Consider the following 19,126-nt stretch of genomic DNA (forward strand, 5'->3'; position numbering starts at 1 on the left):
TCTGACATTATCCTCTCAAAATTAAATGAAAAACGAACACACGAAGTACTGGAACAGTCAGACTGTTTGACCCTGGTCCCGATAACACAACTACCAGGGCTGCCAAGCAATAAAATGCCCAGCTTTGGCACCCAACATGGCTGCATGCAAATAATAGTATGGTTGATGCACAACAACAAATATTTTCTAAGACAACCTGTTCAACTTTACTGCTCTAATGTGAGCCACAGTGTCTGTATATATCGTCAGTATAAATAACAAAACAATTAAAAAAGTAACAATTTATATTGAGCTTCAAATGAATACATACACAGTCATTTTTGTGAATTGACAACTTTTCAGCACATGCATTCGAAATTAATAGGGATTGTGGAAATAAACAACTTCCTTGAGCGTTGCCACAAACTTAAAAACACTACTACAGCGACGATGATACCTCTGAATGCAGGTTTTTAAAAGAAATATGGAAAACATATCTCACTCTTGGAAATCCCACTTATTATAAAAACTTAAAATCCTTGAAGTTGAGATAACCTACACACATTGCCTCATTAAAACAGTCATGCTCATATGACTATTACTAGATTGGAACCAAGAGCAAGCATTCGTTTTTTCAAGTGGGATTTAGCAATATATAGAATACACTACCCATAAACTGCTGAGCCTCCTGGTCACAACTGAACCATAATCTTAAACAGATATCTGGGCAGAAGTATTTAATTTGAAATCCTGGACATATATGTAATTGTGCAAACCTCCCTTCCCAATGAGGTCGCCCCCCTTTCTGTTTAATAAAACCATATGCAATTCTTCAACATTTCTATAAAAGCTGCACGGTAGAACAGTGACTTTCCATACACCTTTAGTCTTTTTGCCATATGATGAACAGAATTCAACACATAGGCCCTCATTACAAGTTTGCTGGTATTTCGGTGGTAAATCTGTAAAAATACAGCCAAACGGAATTACTGGTACCGCCAGTTGGCACAGCGGATGTTAGTCCCCATTGTTTGGAGTCTAGAGGACTCCATGGGGATTTTGAAGTAATTACTGCCAGCGGTAATTCCGCTGATTATTCAGAAGAGTATTGGAGGATTTACCTCACGCATGATACTGGAAGTTAATCCTCCACTCCAAGACCAAACTTTGAATATTGCAGAGCGGTAAAAGTGGCAGTAATTCCGTTAACGCCACTTTTTTACAGCTCTGCCATATTCGCCATGAGGGCCATAGTCTTGTCAAATCCAAACTATTCTCTTTGGCGCCAACATTGTCAGACATATATATATTTTCAGATACTGGATTGTGAGGCAATATACATTATTAAGTAGAATACAACAGTCACACATTTTAGTGCTAAAAATAAAATCAGTCAAGTAGGATTTCAATAGGGGTGCACTTAAAGTCTTCCAAAATACTGATTTTTAGTGTTCAGCGGAAATAAACGGGAATTCAACAGCAATCTGATGAGCTAATTAAATATGTAAGCTTCTCAGGAGAAAAGAGACAAAGTACAAAATGTATATCTAGATAGGCATCTCCTGTTTAAATACACATACATAAACTCATCACACTGGATGACTGGCTAGGAAGGCAAACCTATAGAAATGTACAGAAAGACAAGGCACCCACAGTGAACACTTCATGGAGAGGGATTAATGTTTCCTCCGCCAAACAGTTACTCACGGACTACTCTTCACTCATCCCGACCTAGAAGTTTAATGTAGAGTTTAATTCATCAAGGGAGGGCGTGGGAACGCTTTGTGCATGCCTACAGTATACAACCCCATGTGAAATGCCTTGGACTAGCGAAGTGATGCAAAATCATTCTTGCACACAGAGTTTTGGCGATCTTATTTGTTTTTAAAATGTTCATAAGATAACAACTTCAAAGTCCGTTTTTAAAGTTTAAATACAGATTTAGGCATTATTTAACTCATTCTTGAACATTTGTGTCGCATGAGGCACCTTTAGTATTCTTTTGCTGATGATTCCTTGATTCCACTGGTAATTAGGGAGATTTATCAATCACCATGGCATTCTTATTTTTTGCAGTATGCGTTTTGGAACTGAATAACCTACCGTTTGTTATCTTCAACATTTTTCTCATGATCTAATAATGGACAGGAATTGTAAGGCATCCTTACAACAAAGTGAAGTTGTTTTTCCATTTGCTAAATAAGCAAGGCATTTTTTGCTTTCAATAAAACAAAGTCGAGGCAGCCGCATTTAGAATGCACATTCAAAATCTCGCACTCAGCAAGGCAGTCTCTGTAGTGCTTCCAGTGAAATACTCTGTGGTTCTGGGCTGTGTAGCTCCCACTGTGTTGAAATACATGTAGGTAAGATTGGTTCAGTTCTACTGTAAAAGCAGGGTTATTAAAAGTTGCTTAAATGTTCCACCAAAACGACAACTAGCAGTTGTCAATCTCACTGTGGCATGTAACCTCCTTTCCTTACAATTTGCGGCATGTAACTTTTGGGCTCTGCACACGAAACTGTATTTGCCTCCATGTCTTCACTAGCCAATGGCAGATGGCCTGAAGTAAGCGAGACATTCCCAGATGGACATTCAGACAACTCGTCCACTGGCAAAACCCCAGTCAGAGGTGGGCCTTGATCTGAAATGTGCAAATCGTTTGGTCCAAAGAGATCCTCTTTGCTTACTGAACGTTGACACGGCTTTGACCCTTCTGGGCTTCTTTCATCCTGGCCACAGTTTTGTTTAAAATACTGATTGCTTTGCTGCTGGTAAGAACCACTTTCTGGAACTTGCTGGTCCTCTAGCTTCTCTTCCGACTCTAGCAGTGGCTGAGTTGACTCTGACCTTGCAAATGAAGGCAAAGGGGGGGCCGGCTTCTGGTCTCGATAACCACTCAGTACGACAGTGGAATACTGCACTGTGCTGGATGTGGTCTGTGCAGATTCACTGTCCTCGCTATCAGAGACACTCTGCCGAGGAGAGGACATACATGATGAACCTCCAATGCCACTGCTGTGTCCCTCAGAGGTACTCATCTCCTTCTTCAGCAGGTCCAGAGGCTTCACATCCTGCTCTGAAAAAGGTTTTTTGTCATCTGCTGTAATTTCAACAACACTGACATCTGTAAAGCTTTCTTCTGGGTAGGTTTGGTTTTTTGAGCTGAAATTATGCTGCATACAAAAAGAAAAAAAAGAACAATTATATTTCCAATAGCAATACAAGACTCATGGATGCAAGATGCATTATTTTATTTCATTAAAGTCTTAAATCTGCAGGAACTAAAATCCAACAGGTTCCAGTGTGCTGTACAGAAGCATTATCCCAGAACTGAACAAAACAAACTACAAAGGAATGCAAATAGAAACCAATTATGCAAGGCTACAAATAAGAGGGTAAGAAATAAAGTATACATTTATAATTCTACAATAAGAAAATGATTGAAAAAAGCATCCCAAACAAATGACATGCATTACTTCCCGTAATAGCATTTCTGATGATTGTATCTGCTTAGATTCATATGCTGTGCATATAGTCCGACATCTAGTGGAAATCACAGAGTATTGCATCTTTCTTTCGAAGATGGAAAGGGGACTTCGACATGGGCGTGACTAACACTATCCCTAACGTGTAGTGTACCCAAAATCCTTCAAGCGTCAAGGTCCCTCTGGTGTTGTTTTTTCTGCCGTGAGGGAGCCTTATAGTCGGCGTGAGCTAGTACAGAAGAGAGAAGGTGTAAGATGTCTATGTTCCTTCTACTCCACAAGGGGAGGAAGGGTGTGCACATGTGAATCTTAGCAGATTAAATCATCAGAAATGCTATTACGGCGAGTAATGCATGCCTTCTGATGCTTGTGAATCTGCTTAGACTCACTTGCTGTGAATAGACTAGTGAGCAGCACCCAGAGATGGTGGTGGGATGTGTGAAGGAACAGAAACAAAGATGCCGTAGCACCATTTGTCCCACCTGAGAATTAGACCTAGAGTGTGTATCTAGGCAGTAGTGTTGTGTAAAGGTGTGTATAGAACTCCAGGTTGTTGCTTTGCAAATGGAATCAAGAGGAACATTTGCAATGAATGCTATGGTAGCCTCTGTGCCCAGAGTAGAGTGTGCTCTAGGCATGAAGGGTAGACCTCTCTTGGCAAGAGTATAACAGTGTGTTGCAGTTAACGATCCACTTAGAAATAGCCGATTTGGAGACAGGGTCCCCTTCTGTAGCAGCTGCCACTGAAATTAAGAACTGGTTTGTTTTTCCTTAGTGGCTTTATTTTTTCCAAGATAGTAGATAACTGCTCTACTTACATCCAGTGTGTGGAGGCTTCTTTCCGCCACGTTAGTGGGGTTCTGGAAAACAATTGGTAGTTCTATGGACTGGTTTACATGGAACCTTGAGATAAATTTAGGCGCAAAACGAGGGTGTGTGCGCAAAACCACCTTGTCTTTGTGAATAGTGACGAATGGGTCCTGAACTGAAAGGGCCTGCAGTTCACTAACTCTGCTTATAGCGGTGCTCGCCACCAAGAAAGTGTGGTCTTGTGGGCGAGTGCTTTAAGACTAGTCTTGCATATTGGTTCAAATGGAGGCCTCATTAGTCTGTTAAGTACAACATTACGGTCAGGAGCTGGGTTGGAAATTGGGGAATGAAGTCTCCTTACCACTTCCATAAAGGCTTTAATTACAGAAATGTTCCACCATGAAACCTTGCTCTGGGACGTAGTATACGCTGAATGCGCTGCTATGTGGTCCTTTAGAGAATTGAAAATAAGTCCTGAATCTAGCAGGTGGTACAGGAAGATGTCTTTAGGTGAGCATGCAATAGGATTGATGCGCTTGCCGTTACACTAGAAGACAAAGCGCTTCCATTTGCTGGAGTAGCAATGAATGGTGTTAGGTTTCTGTGCTTCTCCGAGTATGTCCATGCATCTTTGAGGGAGCTGGAGGTGCCTGAACTCTATGACCTCAGGAGCCAGGCTGCTACGTTTAGAGTTTGTGGGCATGTATGTAGTGTTTCCCCTTGGTCTTGAGAAAGCATTTTGTATGGGCAATGCAGCTTCCTGGGAGGGGAGACTGACATTGCCATGAGATGTGAAAACCAAGGCTTGCGGGCCCACATAGGGGCCTCCAGAATCATCCTGACTGGTTCATGGTGCATCTTGTGCACTGTTGAGCTGGGGAAGCGGTTGCGGTGGGGGTAAGCATAGACACATTTCCCAGACCATGTTATCCAAAGACCGTTCCCCTTGGAGCGGTTCTCAGGGTACCTGGAGGCGTAGTCTGGGCATTGGCCGTTCTCCAGAATGGTGAACAAGTCGATCTCTGGGAAGCCCCATTCTGCAAAGACATTGAGTACAATGTCCTCTTGTAGCGCCACTCGTGCACTACGGGGTGGGGGGGGGGGAGGGAGTCTCTGCTGAGTACATCCGCCAGAAGATTGAGTTCCCTTGGAACATGTTGTGAAAGGAGGAATAGGTTGTGTTTGAGAGCCCACTTCCATATGTTCTGGGACAGTTTGGGCAGCCCTAGAGAATGAGTGCCCCCTTGTTTGTTTAAGTAATACATGGCTGTAGTATTGTCTGTGAGGACTATAACTGTTTTTCCCTGGAGGTGTGTCTGGAATGCATTTAGGGCCTTGAATTCTGCTAGCAGTTCCAACAAGTTGATGCTACTACTGGGGACCATACGGCGTGCGCCATCTATTGAAAGAGATGAGGCCCTCCCACATGCGTCTTTGGTGAGTGGCTTGCACTGCGAGGGTGGTTAAGGTTTTCCCCTGCAGAAGGTTTTCCCTTGACCACCACTGCAGAGACTGAACGCGGGCTGCCAAGACAACCACTAGATCATCCCACTGGCCTGACACCATTGGCTGGAGAGCCACTCTTGCATGCAGCACATGCGCATACGGGAACTAGGTAGATGCAGGAATCCATCATCCCTAGCAGTCGCATGGCCTTGCATACAGTCACCTGGTGACTGGCTACATAGTGAGGGATCTGGAACAGCATGTTTTGGACCCTTTCGTTGGAGGGAAAGACGAGGCAGTCTTTGGTCTGAATTAGAGCCCCCAGAAACTGGTTGACTTGATTGGGGTCCAGGCTGGACTTCTCGTTGATAGAGAAGCTCAGGTCGAAGAGAAGGTTTACAGTCCTTTGGGCATTTGCTTGGCACGTTCCGTACGAATCCCCTGTTATGAGCCAGTCGTCGAGGTAAGGATAGATTGTGATGGACTGCTTGCGCAGGTGAGCAGCTACTATCGCCAATAACTTCGTGAATACCCATGGTGCTGAGGCAATGCCGAAGGGGAGAACCTTGAACTGATAGTGGGTATTCTCCATCATGAACCTGAGGTACTTTCTGCGCGCTGGCAACTTTGAAATATGAAGTATGCATCTTTCATGTCCAATGTGGCCATGCAATCCCCCTGCTGGAGCAGTGGTATTACCTCCTGCAGTGTTGTCATCCTGAATTTTTGAGGTTTGCCATCCTTGTTCACTGGGAGCAGGTCTAAACACAGGGCGCATGGTGAGATCCTTCTTTGGTACAAGGAAGTACACTGAATAAATACCCTAATTTACCTGGTGAATGGGGACAACTTCTATGGCACCCTTTTCCAGAAGGGCCCGAACCTCTTCCAGCAGGATGCGCAGGTGTTCTGACGACATGCGTCTGCTCTTCAGTGGGTGGTATGGAGGTGGTCGGTGAAACTATGTAGTAGCCGTGGGTGATGGTCTTTAACACCCACTGGTCTGATGTGATCCCTCCCAGGCGTGAATGAATGACAAGCGAACCCCAATCGGGGAAGCGTGGGTGGGGACTTGAACCGGCGAGTCACTTTGAGGTGGAGGACTGGGCGCCTCTAGGTGTAGAGTTCCAGCCTCTGCCCTTGCCTCTACGCGGACCTCTCGGTTGATACTGGTTAGAAGAGCCTTGGCCAGAGGACCAGGGGGGACTCCCTGAGCCATATTGCCCATATTGTCCATGGGGAGAAAGACTGTCCACGAAAGGATTGGCGGGAGTTAGAGCCTCCACGCTGGTGGAAAGGCTTAGTCATGATCTGGCGGAGCGACTTTAATGTTTCATGCTCTTTCTTCGCAGTCTCCAGGGCGTCATCAATAGCTTTCTCAAAAAGGTTTGAGTCCTCAACTGGTTTATTGATACGGGAGGCCTGAGTTTCGGGTTTAAAGCAGAGTTCTTCAACCAGGTGTTTCTCTTAAGTAAAGTCCCCTGGGCTAGGGTGCGTCCAGCAGTCTCAGCAGAGTCCTGAGTGTTCTTTAATATGTTGTGCATAACCTGTCTGCCATCTGCCACGCCTGCCAGCAGGTGCGATCGGGTTGGGTCTGGGACCTCTTGAAGGCCCTCCTGGTATGGGCCCCATTGGACATCGCTGTAGCTTGTCAGGAGAGTAGTATTGTTTGTGATCCTAGTTGAGTAGGCCGCAGAGGCAGTAACCCACTCACCCAGTGCATAAAGATTCTTGCAATCTTTATCAGAAGGGGTTTCCGCCGTGGACAGTGTTACCCCCGCCCTTTTTCGAGTGGTAGTAACCACCAGGAAGTCCATTGTAGCATGACCCTTTATGTATAGTGGGTCGGAAGGAAATGGCGGAATAATGACCGCCTGTTTTAGGAACTGACAATAAGGAGGGGGCTAGGCGTCTCTATAGAGTCGAGTAGGGGGATGGCTTGACTATTTGGAGGCTTCTCCTTAAGGATATCCTCAACAAATTCAGAGTCTGGAGCTGCCTCATGTGTTGCGATCTGGAAATGATCGGCTGCTCTTTTAAAAATTGAACATTTGGTCGTCCACAGGTGACAAATCCCTCTGTGGGGGTGAAGAAGGGGGATCTAGACAAATGATGTCAGGGTGTGTTGGTGATCCCCTGACTGATCTCGATACAATCTGGTCATGGTCAGCTGTGTCCTGTGCAAAGCGATTATCCTCATAGGTCTCCTCCTGCGATGGGTCATCTGGGACATCTATCCTCCTCGTGTTCCTGTGCAGAAACAGGGCATTTTTGCAGTTTATAAGGAATGCGACAGGAGTCCTCTTCCCTTGGTCTCTTGGGAGAAATGTATATGTCAGAAAAGTCAATAAATGTTGTCCATATATTGTTCAAATCTCTCCCTAGTCCATAGGGAGGATGCAGAAGGATTTGAGGTGGAAATGGTTGCCCAGAAGGTGGAGATTTTCCTAATAAGGCCTTCGAGAGAGGTTGGGGAGCTTCAAAACACTCCTCTCGATGAGAGGGGGTGCCTTTGTGCTCTGTAGCTGCTGAGATGATAGCCGCAAGACATTTACAGATTTTCAGCAGCTGAATTGAAGGCCTTAACATGCCGGCAGCAAAAGCTCATGCTTTCAACACTGAAGTTGAACTGAAACGCTTTTTCCGGAACATTCGCTTGAGATACTTCTTTGAGGTTTACCTACCAGAACACTTCAAATACGATCATGGAACGGCCCGAAAGAGTTAGACACCACAACAGGCCTCAAAATCAAATCAACATTTATGCCTCCTCCCCACACAATCCCTTGTGAATTCGAAGCATATGAGAAAATGGTCACCAAAGCTATCCAGAAGGGACTCACACAGCACAACTTCTACGCAGACAACCTACAAACATATGAAAGAACAGCGTTACGTTCCCTTAAAGACAACCATGACATCACCATCAAACCCGCGGATAAAGGCAGTGGCATCGTCATCCAAAACACCAAGGACTACAACCTGGAATGCCTGCGCCTACTGAGTGACATCAACACCTACCGCCCTTTACAAGTGGACCCACCAAGAGTCTACAGGATGAGATTTGCAGCCTAACAGACCACGCACTTCGAGAAACGTGGATCTGCGAAGATGAGCATCTTTTCCTCAATAAAGCTCACCCACGAATCCCGGCATTCTACATACTGCCAAAGATAAACAAAAACTTACAAAAACCTCCTGGAAGACCGATCGTATCGGCTTGTGACTCAATTTTCAAACCCCTATCAGTCTACACAGACTTCTTCTTGAAACCTTTTGTGAACCAAATTAATTCCTACCTCAAATACAGCACGGACACCAACCTCATGCTGGGGACCATCAACATGGAACAAGATTACATCTTAGCCACCCTAGCTGTAGAGGCCCTCTATACTTCAATCCCACAACAAGAGGTATTGAAACTCTTTCTGGATAAAAGAAATGACACCAAAACCGTCCCTACAGACTTCATACTAGAATGTGGGAGACTTGCAATGACCGAAAATGTCTTTCTATTCAAAGAGCAATTGTACAAACAAATCAAAGGTGTCAGAATGGGGGCCACCTTTGCACCAGACATTGCCAACTTGTACATGGCACATTATGAAACTGAAAACGTCATGGCAGACACTAATCCCTACAGAAACAACATCAAGCTGTGGAAAAGGTACATCGACGATGTGCTCCTCATCTGGCAGGGGAACCAACAAGACCTAACTGCATTCCAGGAATGGCTCAATCTATGCAATCCTCACATCAACTTCACGATGCACTGGGACTTCCATGTGATTGACTTCCTAGACCTCCACATCTACAGGTCAGGAGACCATCTACACACAGAACTATTTCGGAAACCTACAGACTGGAACACCTTACTACACTTTGGAAGCTATCACCCTCAAGGTCTGAAATATAACCTGCCCTACGGACAGTTCTTGAGAATTGGGAGGAATTGCACCAACCGTGACACATATGAGAAACACGCCACAGATCTACAAAACCGCCTTCTCAACAGAGGCTACCTCAGAAAATCCGTGAAACACGCAAGCAAACGAGCAGCAAACACAGACCGTACTATCTGCCTCACCAAAACCACCAAAAAAGAACTGGACAGACTGGTATGCGTGACAACCTACAGTCCCCTCAGCAATTTGATAAAAAAGGCAATCAAGCAGCACTGGCCACTGATCAAGAACACTGGATCTCTCCAAAAAGTGCCCCTTTTTTCCTTCAAGAAAAACCCCAACATCAAAGAGTCACTTGTCCATGCGTTTCTTGAAACTCCAAAACAACCCAATACTCTATGGAACTTACCACCTGTCCAAGGATACTACCGATGTGGCAAATGCATGGCCTGCCAGTTCACCGAGACAACCAAAGTATTCACACACAGAGATTTCGTGGACCTTACAGGATCACACAAACTGTAATACCAAACAAGTTATTTACACCATTGAATGCCCATGTGGATTTCTATACATTGGGAAAACCATGAGAGCTGTGAAGACCCCAATTGGTGAGCACCGGTCTTGTATAAAAAAACAAGGTACCGGGCAAACCACTAGTGGAACACTATGTTAAGAAGAACCACACCAACATGGATATAAAGTGGTGTGTCTTACAGAAAGTGAACATCACGCGTAGAGGTGGAGACATTGACAAAACCCTGACCAGACTAAAACGGGTCCACAAACTACGAACTGTCAAAGAAGGTTTGAACATAACTGTAGAGTGGAAGCATTTCCTGTAAAATATGGCGATAGTTTGTATGTCCTATGACAGAACACCCGTCTACAGCAATGTGTTTTATACAATATGGCTGCAGATGCTCTGAGAAACCACATCCACCTTGCATCTGGCCAGACTTTCATACAGATCCTTTCCATTTTCTAAAAACAAGAATTTGCACTGTGTAACAATTTGTTTTTTGATTTTCTGTAAAATCTTTATTTAAAGTAATTACATCAGTAAATTGATATAAACCATTGATGTCATATACCTGTCATGAACAACATGTGGCAATGAAGTAACACAGGCCTGATTCTATACTACATGACAGCTGACACCCAATGGGATTGACAGTGGCCGAAATCATCATCATCATGCTCCACACCGTGCATGACTTGCATTTTGGCCCAACTGACTCCCTGCATCAATTCTAAACAGGCATTTAGGTAGTCACCATGCACGACTTGCATTTTGGCCCTATTGACTGAGGGCATCAACTCCAAACAGGCATTTAGGTAGTCACCCCACCACAGAGCCCTGTTCCTTAACATGGCCCTGGTCTGCACTTAACACACTTGCATCCTCGACGTCATACTGCTGCTTCAACAATCTTGGCAGCTGAATGCACTGACAATAGGTAAGCTTTACTGCACGCAGCTTCATGCACAGAAACTGGGAGGCCTACCCTCACTGTAAGGAATCTCTAAACAGCATGACTCTGCACATTTAAACACCCATAGCCCTTCATGCCACCTACATCATAGGTTGCATGACACGTGTTGTGGCACTGTAATCCAGAACTTGCACAGCCCGCATAGATCACGGTCCACCCTTCGCCCAGGACCGATGAGAAGGGGCACTCTTTTTAATCATATTGTAATAACTACAGATTTGCACCACGTTTTCCGTGCACTTGATAAATGGCATTTTGTTATTCCACAGAAGCCCTTTTTATCCCATTTAAGCACACTCCACATTTAGTGGGACCACCACTAGGTCTACTCTCACCAAATCTGCTAAAACCTACACCACCACCTCCCTAGTCACACACTATGGGCTAGAGAGGAACCGCACCTCTGGGGCGCTATTTAGTAATCCTACTTCCTCATCCCCTTACAGACGTGACTGCGCCTGTTCACAAGATGACGACTGCATCCTAAAGAAGTGGATCCTTCCACCTCTTAATCTGAGCCACTAAGCTCCTCGGATTCAGTAAGCACCGGCATCCGCCCTACATAGTATTCATAACTTTTCTCTGCTAGATCTTTGCTGACCATGTACATCCTGACACGTTCTTTGTCTGTTTCACTCCTACAGACCACATAGGACCCTCCACTCGTAAAGACACTCCTGTCCTGATGAAGGCCTACACCATTAGAGCTCAACTAGCTCCACGCAAAATGGCTGAAACACTGTTGTGTTGACATGCATTATATGTTGTTCAACTCTTGATTGTGCCCACACTCTATGGGCCCCCCCAACTGTTTGATTCCACTGAATTCTCTAAGCTTCCTTCCCAAGAATGAGAATGAACAAACTGTACAAGTATATGTCTCAAATTTTGACTACTTGATCATTCGTACTTTAGGTACTACACTTTGTATGTCCTCAAATGTGAATGTCCTATGTTTTTTGAAAAATACCAGTGTATTACTACACTACTGCACTTCAAAATAAAACCCTTTTGTGCAGAAGAATAGTTTCATGAGAATTCTGTGACCACCCACACAAGGGGTCACCCGCTCAGGGTGCAGCAGTGGTTACTCTTCAGCAGAGATTGACCTGACCTTGCTTACTCGTTTTTTGATCTTAACATGCCTGACAGCGCCATCATGGTCGGCGACTCCACCAAAACCTTAGGTGCTTGACCACCCTTGGACGGTGTGTCGCCACCAGTATGTTTTTTAGGATGAACGCACTTACCAGAGGAAAGCCCAGTCGCATGCCACGAAAGCGGTTGCGTGGAGGGAACCGAACAGCAAGGTCTTGAGGGCGTTGACGTTTTCAACGGCCCTGTTGGCATTATGCACTTCTTCGATAATTCCATCGAAGAGGCCTTAGGGGTTGTGTGCTTTGGTATTTGTGGTGCATGGGTGCCCTTGTCGTCGCCGCCGGGGTGTTAACTCACCATAACAGAGCCGGTGGCTAGTCTGTCGGGGCCGGGCATTTGGGAGCCTGAAGGCTCTGCCGAAAGGTTGATGGTTGGAGCCATATCTGCCGTTGGATTCCACGTCATCCGAAGCGACGGCACCGACGGGGGAATGGCTTTCCGCCTGCATTGCGTAGGCCGCCCACCATTTAGTCTGCCTGTCCTTCAACGTTTTCGGTCGAAAGAGCTTGCAGGACTTACATGAGCACCTGCCGTGGTCTCGAGGAAGACACCGATTGCAACGGCGATGGGTGTCCTTCCAAGGAAAGAACAAGTTACTCTTAGCTGGTAACGTTCCTTCGATGGGATGGTCCGACGACGTATTCCATATCAATGACATGTAATCACCATAGCTGTGCTGCTTCGGAAAATCTTCGGCGTGTGTGTCCTATGTCGATACGCCGCCCTCGAGGACCTCCTCCGACAGCCGACGTCAGTGGATATTATAAGTAGGACGCACGACGCCCATAGCCTCAGTTGTAGTTTTTTCCCAGAATGTGTGGCACCAGTCTTCTGCCAGTCTGACACACAAAGCCTTGCGGAAACGTAAGCTGCAATCGCATACGAAATTCTGTAGCGGGGAAGGGAGGGAGGGAGCGATATGGAATACGTCGGACCATCCCATCGAAAGAACGTTACCAGGTAAGAGAGTAACTTGTTCTTCGAGGGGATTGGGTCCTCCGACGTATTCGATATCAATGACAGACTCCCAAAGCAGTACCAATGCAAGGAGGTGGGAAAAGAATTTGGAAAACAGAAATTTAGAATGCCCAATCAAATTGCGGAGTAAAGGACCGCCTTGCCAAAGGCCAGATCCTGCCCACGGATGGAATCAAGGGAGTAGTGACGTACAAAAGTATGTACCGAAGCCCAGGTGGCTGCATCACAGAGGTTACGAATAGGAACACCCCTCTTTAGGGCAGTAGAGGCAGCCATACCCCTGGTAGAATGGGCCCGCAAGCCGACCGGTGGGTCCTTACCCGCCACCGGTAACACTCAGATAGCCAAAATAATCCAGCGAGACAAAAGTCTGTTTCGTCACAGCTTGTCCCAAACGCTTTCCAGCGTAACCAATGAAGAGTTGTTCGTCCACTCTGACCCGGGATATGCGTGAAATATAAAAGCTTAATGCTCTCCTAGGATGAAGCCTATGGAGCCTCTCCTCTTCGTTACCAGGATGTGGAGGAGGATAAAACGCCGGAAGAACAACCTTCTGGCCTAAATGAAATTCCGACACCACCTTCGGAAGAAAGAAAGGACGAACTCCAAGGACAACCCTGTCCTTATGAAACACAGTGAAGGGTGGCTTAACTGAAAGTGCCTGTAACTCACTCTGCGAGCGGACGTGACCGCCATCAAAAATACAGTTTTAAGAGTTAACAGTCTCAAAGGGCATGAATGCAAAGGCTGAAACGGAGCACCCATCAGAAACTTGAGAACTAGGTTCAAATCTCAACCGGGCACCTGGAAAGGTGATGGAGGGAACACATTAGTGAGCCCTTTCAGAAACTGAGAAATTAAAAGAATTTTAAAATAGGAACACTCTTCAGACGAGCGCCAGGTAACCTTTAACGGTACCCATTTGCAACGGTACAGGGACTTTGTTGCGGGCCGTCTGGCCGAGAGCAACACCTCCATCACGTCTTCAGGGAGGTCCCAATCTTTATACCTCAACCTTTCAGAAACCAAGCGTGAAGGTTGAGGGATCTGAGCGCTGGATGGAGAACCTGACCACACTCCCGTGAGAGCAGATCGTCTCGGTAGGGAAGACGACGTGGAGGGCAGATGGATAAGTCGAGAAGGTCCGGGTACCACGTCCTCCGGGCCCACGCTGGAGAAATGAGGATCATCCGGGAACCGAACCTCCGTAACCTCCGCAGTACTTGCGGGATGACGGGGTCTGGAGGAAACGCGTACAGCAGTGGGAATGACCACTCCACCACAAACGCGTCTCCTAAGGCTCCTTTTGGAAGACATTCCCGCGAGCAGAGCCTCTCGCACTTCCAGTTGACATTGGAGGCGAAGAGATCCACTTGAGGGGTCCCCCAAAGGACGAAGATTTCCAGGAGAATCTCCTGAGCCAACTCCCACTCGTGAGAGATCGCGCTCTGCGTGCTCAGAGCGCCCGCTGTCTCGTTTTCGTCTCTGGCCAGATGAACTGCCGAGATCGAAATTTCCTGCTGGATTGCCCAGAACCAAAGCTGCATCGCCTCCCTGCACAGAGGAAGTGACCCTGCTCCCCCACCCCCCTTTTTGTTGAGGTAGTACATGGCCACCGTGTTGTCTGTCAGGATCAGGATATTCTTCCCTCACCCAGTCGGCAGAAAAGCCTTCAGGGCTAGCCTGACGGCCCTCAGCTCCAACAGATTGATATGGCGTCTGGACTCCGATGGAGACCAACGACCACTGACTGTCAACTCGTTGGCATGTGCTCCCATCCCGTGAGGGATGCGTCTGTCATGATCGTCACCTCCGGCCAGGGTAGCCAAAATGGAGCCCCCTTCATCAGATTGTCTTCGACGGCCCACCATAGAAGGTCCTGGGCGACCGAGGACGGCACCTGAACAGGGTCCGACATCCTGCCAGAGGACTGAGACCACTGGGCGCTTGAGTGCCCATTGCAAAGATCTCATTCGCAACCTGGCCTCTGGCACCAGCAGAATGCAGGATGCCATGAGGCCGAGCAATCTCAAACTCGAACGCTGGGAGACTCTGGGCAAGATGAAACTTGTGCACCATCTGCTGAATGTGATAAGCCCTCACCAGGGGAGGGAAACACTGCCACAGGGACGTGTCGAGCACTGCTCCGATATATACTGGAGCCTCTGAGTTAGTGTTGATTGGGACTTCTTTAAGTTGAGGGAGAAGCCCAGCTTGTGGAGGGAGTGGCAGGTGACTGACAGATGGTCCAGGACTTGCTCAGGAGAGCGCGCCCTGATCAACCAATCGTCCAGGTAAGGGTAGACGTGAATCCCACCTTTCCTGAGGTGCGCTGCCACCACTACCATGAGCTTAGTGAAGACCCTTGGGGCGGAGGTTAATCCGAACGGCAGGACCCGAAACTGAAAGTGCAAGTCGCCAACCGCGAACCTTAGGTACTTCTTGTGCTTTGAATGTATCGGCACATGAAAATAAGCGTCCTTGAGGTCGAGAGACACCAACCAGTCCTGAAGTTGATGGGCCTGGAGGACTTGAGAGTAACCATCTTGAACTTGTCCTTCCTGAGGAATTTGTTCAAACCGCGCCAGTCCATGATGGGTCTCAATCCCCCGTCTTTCTTGGAAATCATAAAGTAAGGGGAATACCATCCCTTGTTCCTCTCCGCTACAGGCACCAGTTCTATGGCGCCTTTCTCCAGCAGGGATTGAATTTCCCGCGCAAGGAGCGGATCCGGACTCTTCAAAGAGAGATTCCCCGGTGGATTGTCTTGAGGACTCTGCCGGAAAGGAAGACAGTAGCCGTGGGTTATGATCTCCAGAACCCACACATCTGAAGTTATGGCGCGCCACTCTACAAGATGCTGCGCCAGCCTTCCCCCAACCGGTGAACCATGGGACATGGCCTCATGACTGAGCTGAAGCAGCTGCGGCATTGCCCGAGGGCAAAGAGGCAACATCCCGAGCGGCCTTGGCCACCTCTGGCAATCCTACGGTGGCCCCTTTGACTGGCAGCTCCTCTCGCTTAACCAAAGGATGAGTAATAACGAAAGGAACCTCCCCTCCATTGCTGTCCCCTAGGACGAAAAGGCAGAGGTTGGCGAACTGCAGCAGCCAACGACTTCGCTGCAGCTTCTGAGGTCTGCAACCTCTCAAGGCACTCGTCAGCCTTGCTGCCAAAAAGATGTTCCCCGTCAAAGGGCATGTTGAGGAGCCGGGCCTGCACATCAGGAGCAAACCCCGACTTCCGCAACCATGCAAACCTGCGTATTACGGTGCTCGCCGCCATGGACCGGCTGACGCAATCTGCCATGTCCAACCCCGACTGAACGGCCTCACACATGGCATCCTTGCCATCCTGAACCATGGCAAGGAAACCATCCGTTCGTCCCCTTCCGGAATATGTTCAGCCGCCAAGGAAACAGTTCCACAGAGTGTGCGTGAAACGCGACAAGGCACATACGGAGTTGGCCGCCTGAAGCGCCATACACCCTGAAGAAAACACTTTCTTCGCCCAGCCGTCAAAACGCTTGTCCCCATCAGGAGGGATGGTAGGATAGGACGCCTGCTTTGCCGGAGCCGTAGCACCACCAAACTCTCCTGAGTGGGGTGCTTGGACAAGTAGCAGGGCTCACTACTGGCTGGGCCGTATTTTGCGGCAAAGACTTGCCCACTGCCGGGAGACTCTCCGGAGCAGTCCATCCTCCTCTGTAGAGCCATATGGAATGGCAGTACCGGGTCAATTGGTGGACCTTGATCAAGCATATCCTTAAGGTCATCCTGAAGAAAATCCCCTGGGGGAGCAGACTACCCCAAGTACTCGGTAACCCTAGACATAAGGTGCCGGTACGACGAGTCGGCATGAGTGCCAGGCTCAGGCCTACAAAACTCCACCACTCCAGGGTCTGCCGCAGGTCCTCAATTTGGCTATGGCCCGAGGGAATCTCGTCTGGCACCGTATCAGGAACCATGCCATCATCAGAGCCCTCATCCACCTCTGAAATAAACTCAAGATGGCGGTAAGAAGGCACAGAATGTGGAACAAAGCCATGCTTGACCTTGGCCAGAGCCTTTCTAGGGGGTTCCACCGAGCCCCGGGGTACCCCCGTCGAAACAGCCTCGAAAGGCGTTGAGTGAATCTCCATCAACGCCGAACGTGTGCCGACAGCATCGATGGCATCGACACAGGCTTCGAGGCCGGAGCCCCGAGAGTGTCCCTCGAAAGCCTGGGCACCGATAGCATAGACGACTTCTTCGGAGGCGGGGCCTCGAAAGAGTCAGTCGACGACCTCGGCGCCAATGTCTTCCTCGAAGACACCACAGGTGCACACGGACTGGAGCGCGTCGAGGACCGGAACCTGGACCGTGCATGACGCAAACGATTCCCCTTGTCCGAGCGAGACCTCTCCCGCGAATCGTGCCGACCAACCAAGCCCGAAGGCATGCGTGCGGTGTCTCTCGACCAATCACGACCGTCCCCACTGAGGCGCGGACGGACCAGTGCCCTGCGATTCGAGAATCGCTAACATTTTCTTCCCGAAGGAAGCCCATTCCTCCGGCATCGCATGCTTGGTGGGACAAGCGACCCGCCGACGGGCGGAGTCCTCGGAAGAAGACGTGGAAGGCGACCGATGACGGCGCTTCCGGGAGTGCGAAGAGGCAGAGGAGTGGCGGGACCGAGACCCACTGGACTGGACCCCTCGAATCGTCTGTCACAAGCCCTGCAGACCTCGACTTCCGTGGCTTGGCACCTTACCTACCGACAACTTCTTGCGCTCCCGCAAGGCTTGGACATGAGCAGCTGGCAGTCGTCACAGTCATCCGTGTCATGGGCCTCCCCGAGGCACCAGAGGCAGGCGTCGTGCGAGTCCGTCACCGACATCTTGGACCCACAGTCCCGGCACTTCTTAAAGCCTGGACGCGGGGTCGAAGACGAGGTAGACATCTTCACGAAGAAATCCTTCACAATACGAACAGGTTCGAAGAACCGAGAAAGAACAGAAACTCCAAAGAGTCGAGGCGCGCCGAGATCTCCGAAGCGAACACGTTCGCGGAAAAAACAGAACTGAGGCTATGGGCATCGTGCGTCCTACTTATAACATCCAGTGACGTCGGCTGTCGGAGGAGGTCCATCTTCAGGGTCTGCGTCCTGCGTCGATGATTTTCCGAAGCAGCACAGCTGTGGTGATTACATGTCATTGATATGGAATACGTCGGAGGACCCAATTCCCTCGAACTTCCCGTTACACAACGGGCAACCTTTAAATGGTGTCCTCCCCATAGCAGCGGGTAACGGCAGCCAGACCAAGAAGAGAAAGAGGGGAAAAGGAAATACATTCTTAGGGAAGAATAAACTCAGGGCCCCACTCTTCCTACTGTAAGGGCATGGCCGAAGGGCCGAGGCCACGCGGTCGACAGTCGAACAGTTCCGTCGCCAAGCAGTTGAGGATGTCTTTGACGGCAGGAAGACCACGAGTCAGTCGTTGAATAGAATAGTCAGGCGACTAGACGACCGTAGGTCGTGGGCACAAAGTAAGCAATATTAACTCTTGAGGGCTCCGCATAGGCTATCAACTAGGTTGGCGGAAAAAAACAATCTGAGGGACCTCAACGCGTGAGGGATTTTTGGTACACTACAGGCCACGTTAGGGATAGTGTTACAGTCATGTCCATTTCAACGTCCCCTTCTGATCTTCGAAAGAAAGATGCAATACTGCACGATTTCCACTAGATGTTGGACTATACTGCACAGCATGTGACTAAGCAGATTCACAAGCATCAGAAATCTCTTTATAAAACAATACAAATATATATTTACTATAAGCTTCCCAAAACAATAGAACTCCAAAAAAACCAAAGTGATGCAACATTA

The 19,126-nt window shown here is 48.1% G+C and overlaps 1 protein-coding gene across 4 annotated transcripts in view; it reads right to left on the minus strand.

Annotated features, from left to right (window-relative positions):
• Positions 1-266: 266 nt before the first annotated feature.
• Positions 267-19,126, minus strand: part of IL6ST (interleukin 6 cytokine family signal transducer) — a 612,349-nt gene continuing 593,489 nt past the window's right edge. For 2 of the 4 annotated variants that reach the window (XM_069627291.1, XM_069627294.1), the window contains one exon: positions 267-3,153. In XM_069627291.1, coding sequence (XP_069483392.1) covers positions 2,431-3,153 — 723 coding nt within the window. In that variant the 3' untranslated portion in view covers positions 267-2,430. The remainder of the gene's footprint in view (positions 3,154-19,126) is intronic. The other 2 variants (XM_069627293.1, XM_069627292.1) reach the window with 2 other exon arrangements.

The sequence above is a fragment of the Ambystoma mexicanum genome, chromosome 6p (genome assembly GCF_040938575.1).
Source record: "Ambystoma mexicanum isolate Mex_15411 chromosome 6p, UKY_AmexF1_1, whole genome shotgun sequence".
Taxonomy (NCBI): domain Eukaryota; kingdom Metazoa; phylum Chordata; class Amphibia; order Caudata; family Ambystomatidae; genus Ambystoma; species Ambystoma mexicanum.